At 37.8% G+C, this 23546-nt stretch overlaps 1 protein-coding gene across 9 annotated transcripts in view; it reads right to left on the bottom strand.

Annotated features, from left to right (window-relative positions):
* Positions 1-23546, bottom strand: part of CPED1 (cadherin like and PC-esterase domain containing 1) — a 303529-nt gene that overhangs the window by 97167 nt on the left and 182816 nt on the right. The window contains exon 16 of one of the 9 annotated variants that reach the window (XM_082400009.1): positions 13820-14800. The exons of the other annotated variants lie outside the window; for them this stretch is intronic. Coding sequence (XP_082256135.1) covers positions 14747-14800 — 54 coding nt within the window. The 3' untranslated portion in view covers positions 13820-14746. Of the gene's footprint in view, positions 1-13819; positions 14801-23546 lie in introns of those variants that run through there. 9 annotated transcript variants of the gene reach the window in all.

Below are 23546 nucleotides of genomic sequence, written 5' to 3'. Positions count from 1 at the left end.
CATCGAGTTAAGATGGTAAAAAGGCAATTATAGTCAACTTATGTAAAAAAAACTTAAGAAAGTAGAACAAGGGTTTGGCTAGAACCAACCTCATTTCTTTTCAAAAAATTGTGAGGACTTAAAAAATTACCCATGGATAAACTATTTTTCATAAATTGCAAGGCATCGTGGCTAAATTATTTATGTTAACAATCTTTCTTTGACTTTATGGGTCTTCTTCACACAGACTTCAAAAATATCCGCCATAAATGAGAAAAGCTATCCTGGAACATGGAAGATGTTAGAAGTGAGGATAGCACTGAACACTGTTATGTGACAATATATATTCAGGGCTGAGGAATGCCAGAATCTCACCATAAGTTCCTGAGATAATCATATAAGGGATAATGGCAAATGAGAGCCAAAGTCCCCAGGCTCGTGTTTGTGTCCCAGTTTTCTTTAGTAAACTGGGCAGATCATGTACTCAAAGTGCAAGGAGCAATGTGTCCCTGCCCCAAGACCAAATCCCAATCTTACCTTTCTACCCTCTTCCCATTAAGATAACAGAGCCCCAAATCACACCTGAGATGAAAAGGACTTTTCTGCTAGTCACAGACCACATATTTTGACCACTACTCCTCTTCTCTCTTGGCTTTGTGATGCCACACGCTCCTAATTTTCTTTCTTCATCTTTGCCCTCCTCCCTCCTCTTTTCAGTCTCCTTTTCTGGTTCTTCCCTTTCCCCATCTCTAAAAGTTATGGTCTTCAAGACTCAATTTTTGCATCTCTTATGTTTCTTCCTCACAAACTCCCTCTAGGAAGTGCCTCTCATCCCCACAAAGTTGTTTAGTTCTAATGTTTTATTTTAGAACGTTCAGAAAAAACAAAAATAGATTAATTGGTGTACTGAATACTCATCTTCAACAATTAGAAACATATGGTCAATCTTATTTTATCTAAACTCCTATTCCCTCGTCTACTCTCAGTGGATTAATGTAAAGCCGTTTCCAGACATCATGTCATCTCATCTGTAAATTCTTCAATATGTATCTCTAAAAGACAAGTACTTTTTAATGTAACTAAAATACCACTGTCAAATTTTAAAAAATTAAAATTCCTTAATCTCAGCAAATATCCAGTGTTTACTGCTTACACGTTACTCTTACTGTTTTTACGTGTATTTGAATCATTGGTTTCTTTGAATTATGAGTCTAACAAGATCTAAACATTGCATCTAATTGGGTGGTACTGTGTTCTTCCCTATTACATCATATCAAGAAGCACATACCATCTGGTTATTCAACCTGTAAAATTAAAATAAATAAGTAAAATTTAAAAAATCTATGTTCCAGACATTATAGCCACATTATAATATGGAACGAGACCAGAGTTTGAAAAGCCAGCTCCTCTCCTTGTTCCTCCAGGGTGATAGAGACTTTGTAATTTCTAGGTTGCTTCATCATGCTCTTTTGCTTCTCATCTCTTCTGTCACCTGTGTAAGCAATTCCCTCAATTAAATTAACTCTGTTTGAAAGACCTGAAGTGTTTCCTGTTCTTGACTGACTTGGTTGATACAGACAAGAAGATCATGAGTTTAATTTTGGTCATGATGAGTCTGGGGTGCCTTTAGGTGCACTGAACATAAAATCTAAATGCCCATGCCAGCTCTACAAAGAGCTGCATGAGCTGGTCCTGGGTACCTCTTCATCCTCTCCATTCTCTTCATGTACCACCTTCTCCCTAGGCCAATCAGCCAATCACTTTCTCACCAAACTAACCTTTCATTTTTTTTCTTCAAAAGTGCTAAGCTCTTTCTTGCCACAGACCTTTAAACAAGCAGTTTCTTACGATTTTCTTATCCCAAGTTTTCTTAAGACTGCTTTCCTCTTATTTGAAATATCCCTTTCACAGTGAGACATTCTCTGACAACCCTACCTATAGGGCTCGTCATTGTCCATCACTTCTCTTATAGCACTTTGCATAATCCATAATTACTATATCCTTTATTTGGATGTTTAATGCCTAAATCCTCAAATAATATACTGTACACTCCACAAGAGCAGGAGAAAAATCATGTCGATTTTGTTGACCACTGTCTCTCAGTGCCTAGAAAATTGCATCTACAATGAAAAGAATGAATGAGTATGTTTCAGAGCTGGCCAGGTATGCTAGGGGGCAGTCCCCAGCTGGATCTACAGTTTAGGCTTCAGGGATGCATGAAGCATCAGATAGGCTGCATCCAAGTGCAGAATCCCTTGAAGCATAATGTCCTAGCTCACTGAGATATATGCTCAAACACAATCCTTTGATTTTTTTTACCTCTTTGTGAAGGTGGGTAAGGAAAATTTCTCCTCCAGAAAAGACAAGACGAATTTAAACAAACTGAATCACTGGGTAAGAAATCCAGCTATTGACTAGCTTGATGAAACCAGTGCCGCTAGACTTATAAAGATTTAAGATAACTTAAAGATAAAAAAATTTCTAGCAAATTTACAGAACACAGAACTCTTTCATTTCTCTGAGTCTCATGAAAGACTTTGTTTCATTGATAAACCGCTAGGCACCTATAACATTTGATGTTTTATTTTTATAGTTTTGTCAGATATATGCACAATATCCTCATGTTGTGAATCTTCTAAGAATTACATATTATGCTGGTGTTCAGCTTTTCAGGCACCAGAAAATAAAAAATTCATACTGGCCTTGGGATAGCATTTCTGTGGAGGCATAAAATATCAGGAATTCCAAATAGAGTCATAATGACTCTCTTTTATAATAACCATATAGAAGATAAGTGCATCTCACCCACAATATTCAAACATTATTTCATGATTTTTTAAATTTATGGAAAAAGAAGCTTACTAAAAATCCCCATGCATATAATTTCTAGGTAATTTGCAAGTCTTTAAGCAAAATTTGAAGCATATTTTATCAAAGATAGAGAAAGAATAAAGGCCACAGCAAAAATTTGGACAACATTTGCAAATACATTTCCCCGTCTGCTCAAAATTATAAATAAAAAGGTCTTGAATATGCAATAAGATTTTGGTAGGAAAGCAAATAAAAATATATGAAACTAAATGTCTTTCTTCTCCTGGGTCTGTTTTCTTAATGATGGTGTGGAAGGGCAACCGGTGTAACTACTAAAAACATATATTCCATAATGATTGGTGTTACAACCAGTTTGTTGGATATAGCTCTTGACACTGTAATACATTATCATATATGGCTAATTAGCTGTTTGAAAAGCATTTCAAATGTCATATGTCAGATTACTACCTGCCCACTGCAATTTTCCCAGCGCATTGCTTTCTTCCCTCTTGTTGGCATGGGGCTTATGGATTGTTCAAGCAGAGAATCTCAGTTAGCAGGAGCATGCTGTGTATCTAAAAAATCCATTAGGAAACTGTGATAATTGGACACATGTCAGCAATAGCAATTAATCATAAGAACCCCCAGTAAATGCAGTTTGCCCATGTTCACCAAATGCAGTTGCTTGCTGAGCTTTGCAGTTCCAAATTATGATGCTTCCTAGAGATGGGGAATGAAGTGCAGAAGGTAATCATATTGAACTTGATCTTTCTCTGTCTAGTTTCTACCACAACCTCCACTATTACTTAGATATTGATTCCACAGCTTAAAATTATATTCTTAATTACAAGCAATAAAATATATTTTATTTTTACCTCTTGGCTATTATATTTTATCAACCTTTGTATATTGCCTATTTATTTATTTTATCTCCTGTGATTTAAGAGGGACTTTGGGGAGGAGACCTTCAAGATGGTGGAAGAGTAAGACGTGGAGATCACCATTCTCTCCACAAATACATCAGAAATACATCTACATGTGGAATAACTCCTACAGAACACCTACTGAATGCTGGCAGAGGACCTCAGACTTCCCAAAAGGCAAGAAACTACCCATGTACCTGGGTAGGACAAAAGAAAAAAGAAAAAACAGAGACAAAAGAATAGGGACAGGACCTGTACCAGTGGGAGGGAGCTGTGAAGGAGGAAAAGTTTCCACACACTAGGAAGCCCCTTCACTGGTGGAGACGGGGGGTTGTGTGGGCAGGAAGCTTCAGAGCCACGGAGGAGAGCGCAGCAACAGGGGTGCGGAGGGCAAAGCGGAGAGATTCCCGCACAGAGGCTCGGCGCTGACCAGCACTCACCAGCCCGAGAGGCTTGTCTGCTCACCCGCCGGGGCGGGTGGGGGCTGGGAGCTGAGGCTCTGTCTTCGGAGGTTGGCTGTGTGAACACAGCCTGAAGGGGGCTAGTGCGCCACAGCTAGCCAGGAGGGAGTCCGGGAAAAAAGTCTGGACATGCCTAAGAGGCAAGAGACCATTGTTTTGGGTGCCCAAGGAGAGGGGATTCAGAGCGCCGCCTAAACGAGCTCCAGAGACGGGTGCAAGCCACTGCTATCAGCGCGGACCCCAGAGACGGGCATGAGACGCTAAGGCTGCTGCTGCCGCCACCAAGTTGCCTGTGTGCGAGCACAGGTCACTCTCCACACCGCCCCTCCTGGGAGCCTGTGCAGCCCACCACTGTCAGGGTCCCGTGATCCGGGGACAACTTCCCCGGGAGAACACACGGCGCAGCTCAGGCTGCTGCAACGTCACGCCAGTCTCTGCCGCGCAGGCTCACCCCGCATCCGTACCCCTCCCTCCCCACCGCCTGAGTGAGCCAGAGCCCCCGAAGCAGCGGCTCCTTTAACCCCATCCTGTCTGAGCGAAGAACAGATGCCCTCAGGTGACCTACACGCAGAGGCGGGTCCAAATCCAAAGCTGAACACTGGGAGCTGTGCCAACAAAGAAGAGAAAGGGAAATCTCTCCCAGCAGCCTCAGGAGCAGCGGATTAAATCTCCACAATCAACTTGATGTACCTGCATCTGTAGAATACCTAAATAGACAACGAATATTCCCAAAATTGAGGCGGTGGACTTTGGGAGCAACAATATATATTTTTCCTTTTTCTCTTTTTGTGAGTGTGTATATGTATTCTTGTTTGTGTGATTTTGTCTGTATAGCTTTGCTTTTACCATTTGTCCTAGGGTTCTGTCTCCATTTTACTTATTTATATTTTCTTAGTGTACTTTTTAGTGCTTGTTGTCATTGGTGGATTTGTTTTTTGGTTTGGTTACTCTCTTCTTTCTTTCTTTTCTTTTCTTTTTTTTATTACTTTTATTTTTAATAATAATTTTTTATTTTTTATTTTAATAACTTTATTTTATTTTTATCTTTCTATCCTTCTTTTTTTCTCCCTTTTCTTCTGAGTTGTGTGGCTGACAGGGTCTTGGTGCTCTGACCGGGTGTCAGGCTTGTGCCTCTGAGGTGGGAGAGCCGAGTTCAGGATATTGGTCCACCAGAGACCTCCGGGATCCATGGAATATGGGCTCTCCCAGAGATCTCCACCTCAACGCTAAGACCCAGCTCCACTCAATGACCAGCAAGCTACAGTGTTGGACACCCTATGCCAAGCAACTAGCAAGACAGGAACACAACACCACACATTAGCACAGAGGCTGCCTAAAATCATAATAAGGTCACAGACACCCCAAAACACACCACCAGATGCAGTCCTGCCCACCAGAAAGACAAGATCCAGCCTCAGCATCCAGAACACAGGCACTAGTCCCCTCCACCAGGAAGCCTACAAAACCCACTGAACTAACCTTACCCACTGGGGGCAGACACCAAAAACAACAGGAACTAGGAAACTGCAGCCTGTGAAAAGGAGACCCCAAACACAGTAAGTTAAGCAAAATGAGAAGACAGAAACACACAGCAGATGAAGGAGCAAGGTAAAAACCCACCAGACCAAACAAATGAAGAGGAAATAGGCAGTCTACCTGAAAAAGAATTCACAGTAATGATAGTAAACCTGACCCCAAATATTGAAATAGAATGGAGAAAACACAAGAAACGTTTAACAAGGACCTAGAAGAGAGGGCAGACAGCAGAAGCAAGAACTACAATCCTGCAGCCTGTAGAACAAAAACCACATTCACAGAAAGATAAGATGAAAAGGCAGAGGGCTATGTACCAGATGAAGGAATAAGATAAAACCCAAGAAAAGCAACTAAATGAAGTGGAGATAGGCAACCTCCCAGAAAAAGAATTCAGAATAATGATAGTGAAAATGATCCAGGACCGGAAAAAGAATGGAGGCAAAGATTGAGAAGATGCAAGAAATGTTTAACAAAGACCTAGAAGAATTAAAGAACAAACAAACAGAGATGAGCAATACAATAACTGAAATGAAAAATACACTAGAAGGAATCAATAACAGAATAACTGAGGCAGAAGAACGGTTAAGTGACCTGGAAGACAGAATGGTGGAATTCACTGCTGTGGAACAGAATAAAGAAAAAAGAATGAAAAGAAATGAAGACAGCCTAAGAGACCTCTGGGACAATATTAAACGCAACAACATTTGCATTATAGGGGTCCCAGAGCGGGAAGAGAGAGAGAGAAAGGAACCAAGAAAATATCTGAAGAGATTATAGTCGAAAACTTCCCTAATATGGGAAGGGAAATAAGTCCAGAAAGCGCAGAGGGTCCCATACAGGATAAATCCAAGGAGAAACACACCAAGACAGATATTAACCAAACTATCAAAAATTAAATACAAAGAAAATATATTAAAAGCAGCAAGGGAAAAACAATAAATAACATACAAGGGAATCCCCATAAGGTTAAGCGCTAATCTTTCAACAGAAACTCTGCAAGCCAGAAGGGGGTGGCAGGACATATTTAAAGTGATGAAAGGAAAAAACATACAACCAAGATTACTTTACCCAGCAAGGAGCTCATTCAGATTCCACAGAGACATTAAAATCCTTACAGACAAGCAAAAGCTAAGAGAATTCAGCACCACCAAACCAGCTTTACAACAAATGCTAAAGGAACTTCTCTAGGCAGGAAACACAAGAGAAGGAAAAGACCTACAATAACAAACCCAAAACAATTAAGAAAATGGTAATAGGAACATACATATCGATAATTACCTTACATGTAAATGGATTAAATGCTCCAACCAAAAGACACAGACTGGCTGAATGGATACCAAAACAAGACCCCTATATATGCTGTCTACAAGTGACCCACTTCAGACCTAGGGACACATACAGACTGAAAGTGAGGGGATGGAAAAAGATATTCCATGCAAATGGAAATCAAAAGAAAGCTGGAGTAGCAATTCTCATATCAGACAAAATAGACTTTAAAATAAGGACTATTACAAAATACAAAGAAGGACACTACATAATGATCAAGGGATCAATCTAAGAAGAAGATATAACAATTGTAAATATTTATGCACCCAACATAGGTGCACCTCAACATAGGCAAATGGTAACAGCCATAAAAGGGGAAATCGACAGTAACACAATCATAATAGGGGACCTTAACAGCCCACTTTCACCAATGAACAGATCATCCAAAATGAAAATAAATAAGGAAACACAAGCTTTAATTGATACATTAAACAAGATGGACTTCATTGATATTTATAGGACATTCCATCCAAAAACAACAGAATACACTTTCTTCTCAAGTGTCCATGGAACATTCTCCAGGATAGATCATATCTTGGGTCACAAATCAAGCCTTGGTGAATTTAGGAAAATTGAAATCGTATCAAGTATCTTTTCCGAAAACCACGCTATGAGACTAAGTATCAATTACAGGAAAAAATCTGTAAAAAAACAAACACATGGAGGCTAAAGAATACAGTACTTAATAACCAAGAGAGCACTGAAGAAATTAAAGAGGAAATCAAAAAATACCTAGAAACAAATGACAATGAAAACTCAACAACCCAAAACCTATGGGATGTAGCAAAAGCAGTTCTAAGAGGGAAGTTTACAGCTATACATTTCTACCTCAAGAAACAAGAAACATCTCAAATAAACAACCTATCCTTACACCTAAAGCAATTAGGGAAAGAACAAAAAAACCCCAAAGTTACCAGAAGGAAAGAAATCATAAAGATCAGATCAGAAATAAATGAAAAAGAAATGAAGGAAACGAATACAAAGATCAATAAAACTAAAAGCTGGTTCTTTGAGAAGATAAACAAAATTGATAAACCATTAGCCAGACTCATCAAGAAAAAAAGGGAGAAGACTCAAAGCAATAGAATTAGAAACGAAAAAGGAGAAGTAACAACTGACACTGCAGAAATACAAAGGATCATGAGAGATTACTACAAGCAACTATATGCCAATAAAATGGACAACCTGGACGAAATGGACAAATTCTTAGAAAAGCACAATATTCTGAGACTGAACCAGGAAGAAATAGAAACTATGAACAGACAAATCACAAGCACTGAAATTGAAACTGTGATTAAAAATCTTCCAACAAACAAAAGCCCAGGACCAGATGGCTTCACAGGTGAATTCTATCAAACATTTAGAGAAGAACTAACAGCTCTCCTTCACAAACTTTTCCAAAATATAGCAGAGGGAGGAACACTCCCAAACTCATTCTACGAGGCCACCATCACCCTGATACCAAAACCAGACAAAGATGTCACAAAGAAAGAAAACTACGGGCCAATATCTCTGATGAACATAGATGAAAAAATCCTCAACAAAATACTAGCAAACAGAAGCCAACAGCACATTAAAAGGATCATACACCATGATCAAGTGGGGTTTATCCCAGGAATGCAAAGATTCTTCAATATACGCAAATCAATCAATGTGATAAACCATATTAATAAATTGAAGGAGAAAAACCATGTTATCATCTCAATAGATGCAGAAAAACCTTTCAACAAAATTCACCATCCATTTATGATAAAAACCCCCCAGAACGTAGGCATAGAGGGAACTTTCCTCAACATAATAAAGGCCATATATGACAAACCTACAGCCAACATCGTCCTCAATGGTGAAAAACTGAAACAATGTCCACTAAGATCAGGAACAAGACAAGGTTTCCTACTCTCACCACTATTATTCAACATAGATTTGGAAGTTTTAGCCACAGCAATCAGAGAAGAAAAAGAAATAAAAGGAATCCAAATCGGAAAAGAAGTAGTAAAGCTGTCACTATTTGCAGATGACATGATACTATACATAGAGAATCCTAAAGACTCTACCAGAAAACTACTAGAGCTAATCAATGAATTTGGTAAAGTGGCAGGATGCAAAATTAATGCACTGAAATCTCTTGCATTCCTATGCAGTGATGATGAAAAATCTGAAAGAGAAATTAAGGAAACACTCCCATTTACCATTGCAATAAAAAGAATAAAATACCTAGGAATAAACCTACCTAAGGAGACAAAAGACCCGTGTGCAGAAAACTATAAGACACTGATGAAAGAAATTAAAGATGATACAAACGGATGGAGAGATATACCATGTTCTTGGATTGGAAGATCAATATTGTGAAAATGACAATACTACACAAAGCAATCTACAGAGTCAATGCAATCCCTATCAAACTACCACTGGCATTTTTCACAGAACTAGAACAAAAAATTTCACAATTTGTATGGAAACACAAAAGACCCTGAAGACCCAAAGCAAACTTGAGAAAGAAAAACAGCGCTGGAGGAATCAGGATCCCTGATTTCATGCTATACTACAAAGCTACAGTAATCAAGAAAGTTTGGTACTGGCACAAAAACAGAAATATTGATCAATGGAACATGATAGAAAGCCCAGAGATAAACCCACGCAAATATGGTCACCTTGTTTTTGATAAAGGAGGCAAGAATATACAATGGCGAAAAGACAGCCTCTTCAATAAGTGGTGCTGGGAAAACTGGACAGCTACATGTAAAAGAATGAACTTAGAACACTCCTTAACATCATATACAAAAATAAACTCAAAATGGATTAAAGACCTAAATGTAAGGCCAGACACTATAAAACTCTTAGAGGAAAACATAGGCAGAACACTCTGTGACAGAAATCACAGCAAGATCCTTTTTGACCTTCCTAGAGAAATGGAAATAAAAACAAAAATAAACAAATGGGACCTAACGAAACTTAAAAGCTTTTGCACAGCAAAGGAAACCATAAACAAGACGAAAAGACAACCCTCAGAATGGGAGAAAATATTTGCAAATGAAGCAACTGACAAAGGATTAATCTCCAAAATATACAAGGAGCTCATGCAGCTCCATATCCAAAAAACAAACAACCCAATCGAAAAATGGGGAGAAGACCTAAATAGACATTTCTCCAAAGAAGGTATACAGATTGCCAACAAACACATGAAAGAATGCTCAACATTATTAATCATTAGAGAAATGCAAATCAAAACTACAATGAGATATCATCTCACACCAGTCAGAATGGCCATCATCGAAAAATCTACAAATAATAAATGCTCGAGAGGGTGTGGAGAAAAGGGAACCCTCTTGCTCTGTTGGTGGGAATGTAAATTGATACAGCCACTATGGAGAACAGTTTGGAGGTTCCTTAAAGAACTAAAAATAGAACTTCCATACGACCCAGCAATCCAACTACTGGGCATATACCCTGAGAAAACCATAATTCAAGAAGAGTCATGTCACACAATGTTCATTGCAGCTCTATTTACAATAGCCAGGACTTGGAAGCAACCTAAGTGTCCATCAACAGATGAATGGATAAAGAAGATGTGGCACATATATACAATGGAATATCACTCAGTCATAAAAAGCAACGAAATTGAGTTATTTGTAGTGAGGTGGATGGATCTAGAGTCTGTCATACAGAGTGAAGTAAGTCAGAAAGAGAAAAACAAATACTGTATGCTAACACATATATATGGAATCTAAAAAAAAAAAAAAAGGTCCTGAAGAACCTAGGGGCAGGACAGGAATAAAGACACAGAGAATGGACTTGAGGACACGGGGAGGGGGAAGGGTAAGCTTGGACAATGTGAGAGAGTGGCATGGACATATATACACTACCAAATGTAAAATAGATAGCTAGTGGGAAGCAGCAGCATAGCACAGGGAGGTCAGCTCGGTGCTTTGTGACCACCTAGAGGAGTGAGATAGGGAGGGTGGGAGGGAGGGAGACGCAAGAGGGAAGAGATATGGGGATATATGTATATGTATAGCTGATTCACTTTGTCATAAAGCAGAAACTAACGCACCATGGTAAAGCAATTATACTCTAATAAAGATGTTAAAAAAAATTAAAAAAAAAAAAGGAAGGACTTTGGAATTAAAATTTAAACTTCTTTGAAATAAGAATAGATACTCTGAAATAATCCTACTATAAGTATTTTCCTATGCTATTTGCCACAGTCATTTACAAAATGTATATGTATAATTACTAAAGATTAAGAGAATGGAGTATTCATTGTATCTCATTCCATCTCTGTAATAGAGATACATCATTTGCTGTACTTTTCAGCCTAATAAACATTTATATTTGTATATGCCATTAAAAATGTCCAGAGACAATATACTGTTCTTCATAAAGAATGTATAGAGTCATACAGAATTGATGATATTTCTAGAGCGTCTGCTTTGTGTCTCAGGAGTGGTGACAGGGTTACACTGAGCCATACCTGGGCTTGCACACCTTATACAATCATTCATGATGAACAGCACCCAATTCTGAAATTGGTGTTTCATCAAAGGCGGCTGTGTAGTATGAACTGCAGAACAGAGTGGGGTTCCTCATAAAGGAATCCCTGTGTCGCCTTCACTCCTTACTTAACAAGAATTAAATAGTTCCAGACAGAGCAACAATTATTTTTATGCTTTCAACCACATACTTAATTGAATATTGTTCCCTCCTCTAGGCTGTGCAAGGGTCACTTTGTTAAGGAAACGTAACTGTTTTCAGAGAGAAGTTGTTCATTTTTTATTGAAAACTTATTAATCCTCCTATTCCCCATTAATTTACTATCAGTGGGAACTGAGTACACTTCTGCATCCTCTTCGCAATGATTTTCTGTTCACCCACCACCAGTTCTTACTCTCATTTCTTTGCCAGGTTTTTGATTCAGGCAACTGCTAAGTGTACTCAAAGTATAACTCAGAAAATAGTTAACAATTGTCTTTACTATTTTTAAAGATGGAAGAAATGGAAAACCCACCCACTGGTTTTCTGTATGAAATACGATGCAAAGTTTATTAAGAGGAAATATGAGTCCCCTTAAAAGTTTAACAAGAAAGGTTACGCATTGTATGGCTTTTGATGGGTGTAGTAAAACCCAGAAATAATGAAAAACAGTTTTAGGATTAAGTTAAAATAATCACACTATTTATTTTACATTTATCTGAAACTGGACCAGATTCTCAACTGTGTTTACATTTCAACTGTTCACAGAAACTGTTCGTTTGCCCTCAATTTTCCTGTGGACTTAAGGTACTCACTCTCCGCCCCTTTCTACATTGTCAATTTATCATTTAAATAATAGGAAAAATGGCTATATCAAAATGCTTCAACATTCACTAAAGAATGCAACTGTGGTTCCACTTCCTTCCTCTTGGGTGAAAAGAGTCACACACAAGAAATAATTTTTAAAGAAGTGCAGAGAACAACTCCTTTCCCCCCCAAGTGAGCTGCATGAATCTTTAATCATGAACAGTCTGATACCTCTTCAGTTATTAAAACTTAAACATGTTCTGTGCCTTATTCTTTATATTATAAACCAGTTTTGAAAATAAAATTGAAATTCACCTGGCAAAAAATACTAATTACGTTCTTCTATTCACATCTAATCCCCACTAATAGGTGAGGTATTTCATCCCAGTTAAACATTTACTGGAGCAGTTTGCTATAGCTATTCATTCACTTATCTGCTGTTTGTTGCTTGTCTGCTAGGGGCAGAGGCCTGTGAGGAAACATGAAGATGAAATCCACACTGTATGTGACATACAGAAGACTCCTGAACTACTCTGCAGATATCTGGGATTCCTGAAAGTCCGTACTGCCCTCCAACCTCCCCTTGGGAAGCTTTATGAGGATAATGGCGCTTTATGTTCTCAAATCTATGTCCGAAGTAATACTCAGTAAGTAAATTCCTCTTGGCTGACAACTGTCACCGACTCTAGCTTTCAAAAGTTTGAAAAACTTGGAAGCAAACATCACTTAAATTTCAAAATTGTTATTGCCATATGCCACTTCATCTCCTGCTGACAGCTACAAAAAGAAGAAATTCTAAGCTGAATGGAAGCAGGAACTGCTGGAAACCTTGAGGGAAAGAACTTATTGGGTTGTCAAAGCCAAATGGTTTCTAGGCCCCAAAGTTTTAGATAAACACTTGGCACGTGGGGGAAGATTGTGGGTTCTATGGGACATAATTACTATGAATTATCCGTAACTATTAATAATTACTATTTGGGGGCAGATTCTTACATTTTTGTAAGGCTTTGTAGAAAAGCTAAATGAGTTTTTTTCTTCGAAAGGACAAAGGTTGGACCTTGGAATAGTAAATAGGAATAACTCTTTGAAGAAAAAAAATGTTAGTATAAAGGGGAGTAAGGTAAAAAAGGGAGTAAGGTAAAAAGAGGGAACTAATATACTTCAAACACCTTCCATGTACCAGGCACAGCGGTCCTCAGGCTTCATAATCAAATTAATTGTTTAATTAAATAATGCTCCCAATGACACAGCCAAGTAAGTACTACTATCCCCATCTTAGAGAAGAGGTAAAGTAGCTTGCCTGAAGTAATCCCAACAGCAAGGGGAACACTGCAATTTAAACCTAGGGCTGTCTGTCTAGCTCTAGAATTTATGCTCTCACCAGGGGTGCTCTTTGTGGCCTGCTGTTTCCAGTTACACTGAACATAGGTTGAATCAGAAGAGAAGTCTCAGCCTTAGAAACGTAATGATGCTCAATACCCACAAAGCAAATAATCAAAAAAGGAAGGGGGATGGGAGGGAGGGAAGAGGGGAGGAAGAAAGGGAGGGAAGAAAGGCAGGCAAGAAGGGAGGAATGAAAGGGGAGGGAGGGAGGGAAGGGGGAAGGAGGGAAGGAAGGAAGGAAAATGACTTGCTGAACTGTTACCAGTTACTCTCTCCATTAAGTGGATTTCTTTCATTTTGATAAGGGCTGATCTGCTTTTAATGAAATAATAAATACCTTAACATGGTCTACCTAAGTCTTCTGGCATTATTTTTATGCATTTTAAACGAATTTTTATTTCAGGAAATGTAATATCATTAAAATTTTAAAAAGCGTTCATTTAAGTATTTAGTGTGGGCTGACAATTCTAATTTTACTATAGCTTTTGTACTAGTTTTTACTGTTTCTTATTCTTAAAAGTACTGAAATATTTTAATATGTTGGATGAGTCCAGTGAAGAATATTTTTGTGAGGGAAGAAACATGTGTGACACAGCTGATACAGATAGACATTAATGGCCCCTTAAATAGTTTCCCATGTCTATTTCGGAATAGATATGGCTTTTGAATTTCCATATATCAGCTTTGTCCAGAAATATCTAATTCAGAACCATATTAAGAGTTGTGAAACTGAAATATACTCAATTAATATGCATCGAATATTCACTTTTTAAAAATTTTATTAAATATCTATTCATATACTTTGCCTATTTTATTTTATTCATTTATTTTTGGCTGTGTTGGGTCTTTGTTGCTGTGCGAGGGCTTTCTCTAGTTGCGGTGAGCGGGGGCTACTCTTAGGTGCGGTGCACGGGCTTCTCATTGCGGTGGCTTCTCTTGTTGCAGAACGCAGGCTCTAGGCACGTGGGCTTCAGTAGTTGTGGCACGCAGGCTCAGTAGTTGTGGCTTGTCTGCTCTAGAGCGAGGGCTCAGTAGTTGTGGTGCACGGGCTTAGTTGCTCCGCAGCATGTGGGATCTTCCTGGACCAGGAGTCGAACCCGTGACCTGTGCATTGGCAGGCAGATTCTTAACCACTGTACCACCAGGGAAGTCCCTAATATTCTTTTATCTAGAGTTGTCTGACAATTATATCCCAGACCTGCCATAAACTAGGTCTGTGACTTTTGGAAAGTGACATCCACTCTGTGCTTCATTTTTTTCATCTGTAAAATGGATCTAATAATACACCTTCCTCACATTTTTGGAGGATGTAGGCTTTAACAGTTTTACTAGGGTTGATTAAAATATTACAAATGTATTCATGCAAGTAACAATACTTGAAAACTTTTAATATTAGCCAAGGTGACATTTTGGTTAAGGACTGACTAAGTATCTTTTTAGTCAGAGATGTAACTGGAAAGAGCTTTTAATGTTATGTTTCTGATATTGAATATAAATTTTTAAAACACTTTATGATTACCATTAAAAGTCAATAATGTATTTATATATGAATGACAGCCATATTTTGTGAGAGATGTATTTCAAACAATTACCTTGAATTCCATCCAAAGAAATATATAGATTCCAACATAATTCAGTCATTGCTGGGACCTGGAGATAGTGGTTCTTTACCAACCAATATGTAAATATTTAAGTATTTGAGCAACTGGGAACTTCATGACCCAGTTTATTTTTCATTTTTCATGCTCCCTCTGCATGGAATAGCCTTTTGCTCTTACATGATGAGTAAAATACCACTAAATCTTAATGGATACCCGAAGTATACACCTCTGTATCAAGCAAGCTAGGGAAAACATTCATTTTTTTAAAGAAATGTGAAATAGGTATTAACTAAAAACAATTTTTCTCCTGCAGTATGATAATCACTCACATGAAAGCATAGTGCATCAGTTCATAACAAATCAATGAAAACATAAGAATCATCACACACTATCTTATGCAATATGCCTGACTGCAATAGAACTCTTGCTATTGGGTATTTCTTGAAAATGATAAAAAATAGTAGTTTAAAAGGTTATTTTGCAAAAAACAGCCACGTTAGTTTGGAGATAATTAAATGCTCAGACACATCTCTGCTTATCACCGCATTCGTTTTAAAAATTACTAAGTATTAGAGGTGAGGTATTCATTTTAAAAACAACCGATTGATCATGATAGTATCCTGTTCCTACCATAAAGGGCAGATTAAACTCTCTTCCTTTTTTCTCTTCATTTTTCCCCCATTGTGTAGTAAAGACATATCTAAGGGGCACTGAAAAACTGGGGCCAATAATAGCAGATGTAAGCAGTATAAAGACCCTGTACCAAGGTATAATTCACTGGGGGGTGTGACTGCAGGACACTTGGGGAAGAAGAGTGTACAGAAAACGTACCAAATAAGTCTAGGTTTTTGTAGGAACTCTACGTGGTTGTATTAAAATAATTATTTTTAGGAAACCTATTGGTTTCAAAGTATTAATATGAATATTAAGTTCTCTCCTCACTTGATGGACTACTTACTTGGGTATTTTTGACTTTTCTAAAGTCTAACTTTTGTTATGTGTTTTGTAAAAAATTAAAATTAGGTAAATGGTGAGTTTAAACTACCAATTAAATGGATAAACATATAGAATCCAGTGTTCTTGAAAAGAAAATCGGCAAAACAGATATATTCTGATTGAAAAGGAAAAGAGTATATCTTTGTAACTGTACATGAACAATGGCAAAAACCAAATTAAGAACCTCAGAATTCTCAAAAGAAAATCAAAGCTGCTGACACATTAAGTCTATTTCCATTTCAATGTTCTATTTTCTCAGAGAAATATATTTCTAAAAATCTGAGGAAACAATTCACATATTGACTTAAAAAAAAAGTAAAATAGGCCATCAGCTGAAAACAGTTGTCTCTCCTGCAGTATGATAGTGTACTCATGTGAAAACATAATGAATCAGTTTAGGAATCATCACACACACGTCTCTTGCAGTTTTCCCAAGTGCAATGAAACCCTTCCAGTAGAGAATGTGTCAGGAAGAAAGCTAGACATCATCTGGGCTACATCTGCTATTATTCCAGGATTTTGGAAATCCAAGAAACTTCATTCATTGAGAGGATGGCAAAGTGATGTGAACTTTGACAAAGTCATACAGTAAACAGGAAAACACAACTGCAAATAAGCTCTGTGCTCTAAGTGTGAGGGGTTGATTGCAATGCGTATCACAGAACACAGCACAATAATTGTTAGCTTCTTTTTTCGTTCACAAACACTGTGAATAATTGAAACCATTAGAAGTTTATTAATGAAACTTCAGACTACCAAAGGAATATGATTAATTTGACTTCTTATTATACTAATTAAAATGTACTTCTCCCTCACTACTTTGCACCAGGGCTAAACAATAACTCTAATACACAGTGATTACGAAGCTAGCAATAAACTGTTACGTTGAGTTTAAAAGTCATTGCCATTGAGCTGTTATTCATCTCAAATCTTAAGCATCTGAACACACTTAAATTCAGGTAGACAATAGAAAATCATATAAGGATATGAAGCAAATAAAGTGAGTTCCATAATTAAAAGCTTAAAGATATAGTCATGAAAAAAACCATCTTCCAGTGCTGTTTGTAAGAAGGTACCAGGAACATTCCATTCTGTACACTATTGTGATAGTAAGTCAGCAAGATATAGGGTATAAAATCATCTTCAGATAATAATCCTCCCCATCCTTTAAATTTATTGCCCATATACAATAAAATGTAAAGGACGATGTTAAGTTGGACGCTTTCTGACATGCTTCGTTTGACCTCACTCCAACTATCAATCCCTACTTCATTCACTGCCAAACTGCTTACAAAGAGTATATACATCTACTGCTATTAATTTCTCCTCACTCACTCCTTTCTTACCCTAGCGACCTAGCATCTGCCCTCACCATTCCAGAGAAACAGGACCTTCTACGATCTCTAAGCTCCTAACTGACTGGGCCAAGAAGAGGTCGGCTCATACTCTCACTCCTCTCCAGTGTTTGATTCCACTGATCACTCCTTTTGAAACATCTTTCTCTCTTGATTTTTCAAGGCATGGTACATCTTGTTTCTCCTCTCACATCTCCGACCTTGTTTTTCTGTTGCACGTGCTGGCCTCTTCCTTTCCCCTACCCTCTACATATAGGGCTATTCCATAATTCTCTCCCTGAATATCTTCCCCCTCCCCCTTCTTGGATAATCTCATTTGGCTTCACAGACTCAGTTATCATCTTTATACCAATGACACCCATATCTCCAACCCCAGTCTCAACTCTCCCCTTCAAATTTCTATTCAGTTTGCCTGATATCTCTGCTACATTACCCACCTGTGCCTTCAATTCAGCTGGTCCAGTGAACATCCCCATCCTCTGCACAAAGTCAGCTCATCTTGCTCTCCCTGTGTATTTATTGGGGCCACCATTCACCCTCTGTCATCTAAGCTCAAATCCTTCTATCACATTTCACTGCTTTGGCTGCTTCACTCTCTGATGGGTATGTTCCTGTCCATCATCACCGTTGTTCACTTTGCAACATCATACACAGTCCTGCCCACCTGGTTGCACAACTTTTTTTCATGTTTAAGACTCTTCTTCAAATGCACTTCAAGTAAATATTTCAGATCAAGCAGCCCCCACCCCCTCTCTGCCCTGACACTACAGCCTAAGGTTAATGCCCTTCACCGAAACCAAAAACTACCCACGTGTATTAGTATAGCAGCTACAGGTTTCATAGACCACAAACACAGGTATGTGAAAATATAACTTTCTTTCTCTGAAAAGAAATTTAATTTCTAGTTAAATGCCTATTCCTCAAAGCAGTCAGAGGATGGGAAACTTCTCAATGCATTTGCCTTTGGTGATGGGGCCATTGGACATTTGATGGGGCTGTCTGAATATTCATGCTGTCATTTCTCCTGCTTTGCCAAGTTGCTGGCTCAGCTTGCTCCCTCCTTAGAGGCCGCATTCAGAAAAGTGAGGGAGAGATCTGCTGTGCTACTGGGTCTCCAACAACTTTGTGGTTCTTGTGACAGAAAGAATCTGGTACAAAGGCTCCTTCTCAGGGACACTTCCCAGTACCCAGCTCTCTTTCTTCCCTGCTGCTTTTCACTCCTTTTCCACAATTCAAAGAACCTTCCTATCTTGGGGGTGGTTGTAAGGCACTGGTTCCTAGAAACCTTTTCTGTAGGGGAGAATTCAGCTTATTGAATCAACTTTATCTTCTTGTTCATGCTATAACAGCCTTACCCTCTGGGGCATAAGCTACTTCCTACAGTGAAGGCAGGTAGGGGTAACCAGAAAAAGAGGGAAGAGGCATAGGTTAATATTACAAAATATCATTTCATTACATTATAATAGCATAACTTAAAAAACCATAGGCAAACCTATCCTCCAAATAGGACAATCGCTCAGCTGCAGTGCATCACTTCCTACAGGCTGTTCATTGGAAGGAACTGCCCACTGCACTTTTTTTCTTTAAACTTTGTTCATTTCTATGAACAGGTCACAAACATTCAATGCCTGTATTTCTTTTCTAAGGATATATTTTAAAAAATTTTAAATTTGTATGGAAACACAAAAGACCCCAAATAGCCAAAACAATCTTTGAAGGAAAAAGAAAAAAAAAAAACAGAGCTGGGGGAGTCAGGCTCCCTGAATTCAGACTATACTACAAAGCTACAGTAACCAAAACAGTATGGTTCTGGCACAAAAACAGAAATATAGATCAATGGAACAGGATAAAAAGCCCAGAAATAAACCCACACACCTAGGGTCAATTAATCTATGACAAAGCAGGCAGAAATATACAATGGAGAAAGACAGACCCTTCAATAAGTGGTGCTGGGAAAACTGGACAGCTACATGTAAAATAATGAAATTAGAACATTCTCTAACACCATATACAAAAATAAACTCAAAGTGGACTGAAGACCTAAATGTAAGACCGGATACTATAAAACTCCTAGAGGAAAACAGAGGCAGAACACTCTATGACGTAAAGCACAGCAATATCTTTTTGGATCCATCTCCTAGAATAATGGAAATAAGAACAAAAATAAACAAACGGGACCTAATTAAACTTAAAAGCTTTTGCACAGCAAAGGAAACCATAAACAAAATGAAAAGACAACCTACAGAATGGGAGAAAATATTTGCAAATGATGCAACTGACAAGGGATTAATCTCCAAAATATACAAACAGCTCATGCAGCTCAATATCAAAAAAACAAACAACACAATAAAAAGAAAATGGGCAGAAGACCTAAACAGACATTTTTCCAAGGAAGACATACAGATGGCCAAAAGGCACATGAAAAGATGTTTAACATCACTAATTATTAGAGAAATGCAAATCAAAACCTCAATGAGGTATCACCTCACACCAGTCAGAATGGCCATCATCAAAAAGTCTACAAATAATAAATGCTGGAGAGGATGCGGAGGAATGTTGGTGGGAATGTAAATTGGTACAGCCACTATGGAAAACAGTATGGAGTTTCCTTAAAAAACTAAAAATAGAGTTACATATGATCCAGCAATTCCACCTGTGGGCATATATCCAGAGAAAACCATAATTCAAAAAGATACATGTGCCCCAGTGTTCACTGAAGCACTATTTACAAGAGCCAAGACATGGAAGCAACCTAAATGTCCATTGATAGTTGAATGGATAAAGAAGATGTGATATATATATATACAATGGAATATTACTCAGCCATAAAAAAGAATGAAATAATGCCATTTGCACCAACATGGATAGACCTAGAGATTATCATACTAAGTGAAGTAAGCCAGACAGAGAAAGACAAATATAATATGATATGGCTTATATGTGGAATCTAAAAAAATGATAAAATGAACTTATTTACAAAACAGAAATAGACTCACAGACATAGAAAACAAACTTATGGTTACCAAAGGGGAAAGGGAGGACGAGGGATAAATTAGGAGTTTGGGATTAACATATACACACTACTATATATAAAATAGATAACCAACAAGGACCGAATGTATAGCACAGGGAACTATACTAAATATTTTGTAATAACCTATAAGAGGAAAGAATCTTAAATGAATATACATATGTATATATATATGTGTGTGTGTGTTTGTGTGACTGAATCACTGTGCTGTACACTTGAAACTAACACAATATTGTAAATCAACTACAGTTGAATAAAAAAGTCCAAATATATAATGTACATGATTTATATATATACACACATATATATATCTGAATCACTTTGCCATACACCTGAAACTAACAGATCATTGTAAATCAACTATACTTCAATAAAAAATTTTTTTTAATTAGAAAAAGAACCTAAAACCACAAAAAAATATTTTCAAAGACACTGTCTCACCATATACCTCAACAGCAGCATTTCCAAAGAAAGGATCATTCAAGGTAAATATATGGTCTTTATATGTGGGGTTTGTTTGTTGGTTGGTTTATTCAAAGTTTTAAAGCCTTTTGGGGGGAAATTTTTTTCATGAATTGAGAGTTTTCACATAAAAACCTCATTTTCTAAAATTTTTAGGAAAATATTAAAAATGGGCAAAGTCAGGGATTTGTACAGAACTGGCTTGAATAGAGGTTGAGAGGATGAAGAGAGGATGAGGGGGTGCCAAGGAGAGAGAACTAATATCAACTCAGCACCTTCTGTGGGCTGGACCACTTGACACACCTCACTGTTCTATTTAATCCTTGCCGTTAGGGAGGTGAGATTCCATTATTCCCACCTTAAGAAGCTAGTAAGTGACACAGCCACGAGAGGAACCTGCATCTCTCTCACTAAGAAGTCACTTACCGAAGGGGAAATAGCTAGCCAATAATTTGATCCCAATGCATCTAAATCTCAGTGGTCGTTCCCATGAAAACCAACAAACACACCAAAAAACACAAAATGTAAACTGCGGCCATTCCTTGCTACTCCAAAGCAAGCATCCGGATGTCAGAGTACTCTTACTTCCTAGGTAGTAAAATTAAGTAGTTGTAGATCAAAACATGACAGATTTACCTTAAAGCTATCAATCCTATTCTTTGGAGCACTTCTAGTCACTATAATCATTGAGTGTTTCCTTTCCAACCATTGCAGAAATTCCCATGATAGGAATAATATAAATAACATGTATTTCATTTCAGATTGCCCTGGTCTTTTTCCAAATGGGAGACTACCTGCTAAAAAGTGTACAGTAAGGTACATCTGAGTGGTTCTTTCCACTGTTTCTATAAATGAACAAAGTTGCGATTTTTCTTTCTAAACCATATCTGTTTGACAAGATATACTTGCTGTGATACAGATAAAATATCTGTCTCCTCCAGAAGCCACTGCACCTTTCAGATATTTCTGAGCTGTTGTCATGCTCCTCTTCTCTGCATTTGGACATATTTGGTTCCTTTAATCATGGCTAATAAATCAGTTCTTTTAGTCTCTTAATGGTTTTTCTTGCCTTTCTCTGAACTCCAGCCAACTGGTTTATATATTTAGTAATGAGCAAACCAAAACTTAATATAGTATTCCAACGGTGACTCTTTCTTTTTCTGTATTCCAAATGTGATATTACAAAAGCTATTGATTCCCTGTAAACCACTTGAAAAAAAAAATCCAAGGAAAACCAAAGGAAACAGAGACAGTGGTGGCTTCTATGACTGCTGTAACTCTGTGAACTACTTATAGAAATTCTCCTCTTTCATTGTTATTTGGTAGGCTTTGTTTGTTATAATTTTTTTAAAAAACAATTATGAAATTCATGTTATTGCCAGGGTTTTTTTTTTTTTCTGCACGTGAAATCTTTATTGCTCTAACCCTATCCCTGCGGAGAGGGTCTTGCTGGCACTGGACTAATTCCTTACATGCTTCAAACCTTCCTGTCCTAAATCACCAAGCGTCGTTCATTCCAGTCTCCTCGGTGTTGGAGGCCTCTCACCTCAAGTCAACATGTTGCTTCTTGTACCCCTACTGCCACTGCTTCTCTGCAAAAAAGATAAACCATATCCCGTGGTCTAGCTGCCTTGCCTGACAAATCTTTTGTCATCAAGAGTTGCTTTCGAGCTTGTCTCACTTCAGTGGCTCATTTTGGTGCCAGCTTTAGCCTTCCTTTATCACACTCTTCCTACACTGGGTAAAGAGCCATATCGTGCTGACAAGTTCCAAAATACGATAGTCGTTAATTCAAAATTTATTTTAACTTAAATATTAGACCCTCATTTTAAAGAAATTCCATCTCCAGTTTTGCTGCTTTCTTGAAATATTCATATTTGAATCCAAGAAACATTATTGCAGTAATGACGCTGATGGCTTTTAGCTAAGGCAGAATGGAAGAATAGTTAAGAATACAAGACTCTGAAACCAAACTGTTTGCATTTGAATCCCAGTTCCACTATCCTGTGGGATCTAAGAGATACTTAACTGCTCTGCGCCTCAGTTTTTATAATTACAAAATGGGAGGTTAATAATTGTATCTATTTCAAGGGCTGCTGTGGTAATTAAATGCATAGCAACACTTAAAACACTATTATTTTGCGAGTGAGTAGCTACAAGCACCTCTGAAGAACTGCATGTCATGGAGCTAAAAAACAAGGGAGGATATCAAGTCCCTACCAGCGTCTCCCCAAAATGGTCTGTGCCTCAAGGATACTGATTTCTGGTTGGAAATTCAAAACATGTACGCACACACAAAGAAAGCAGACAATCACAGGGCAGTGTATATGCTTTATGCAGATTCATATCCATTTATATAAAGTTTGGAACTATTAATCACTAAGGACTTGCAAATTCTTCAATAC

Source organism: Balaenoptera borealis (assembly GCF_965194805.1).
Source record: "Balaenoptera borealis genome assembly, chromosome: 7".
Lineage (NCBI taxonomy): Eukaryota > Metazoa > Chordata > Mammalia > Artiodactyla > Balaenopteridae > Balaenoptera > Balaenoptera borealis.
The sequence above is the reverse complement of the archived record's forward strand: the minus strand, read 5'-3'. Positions and strand labels throughout refer to the sequence as shown.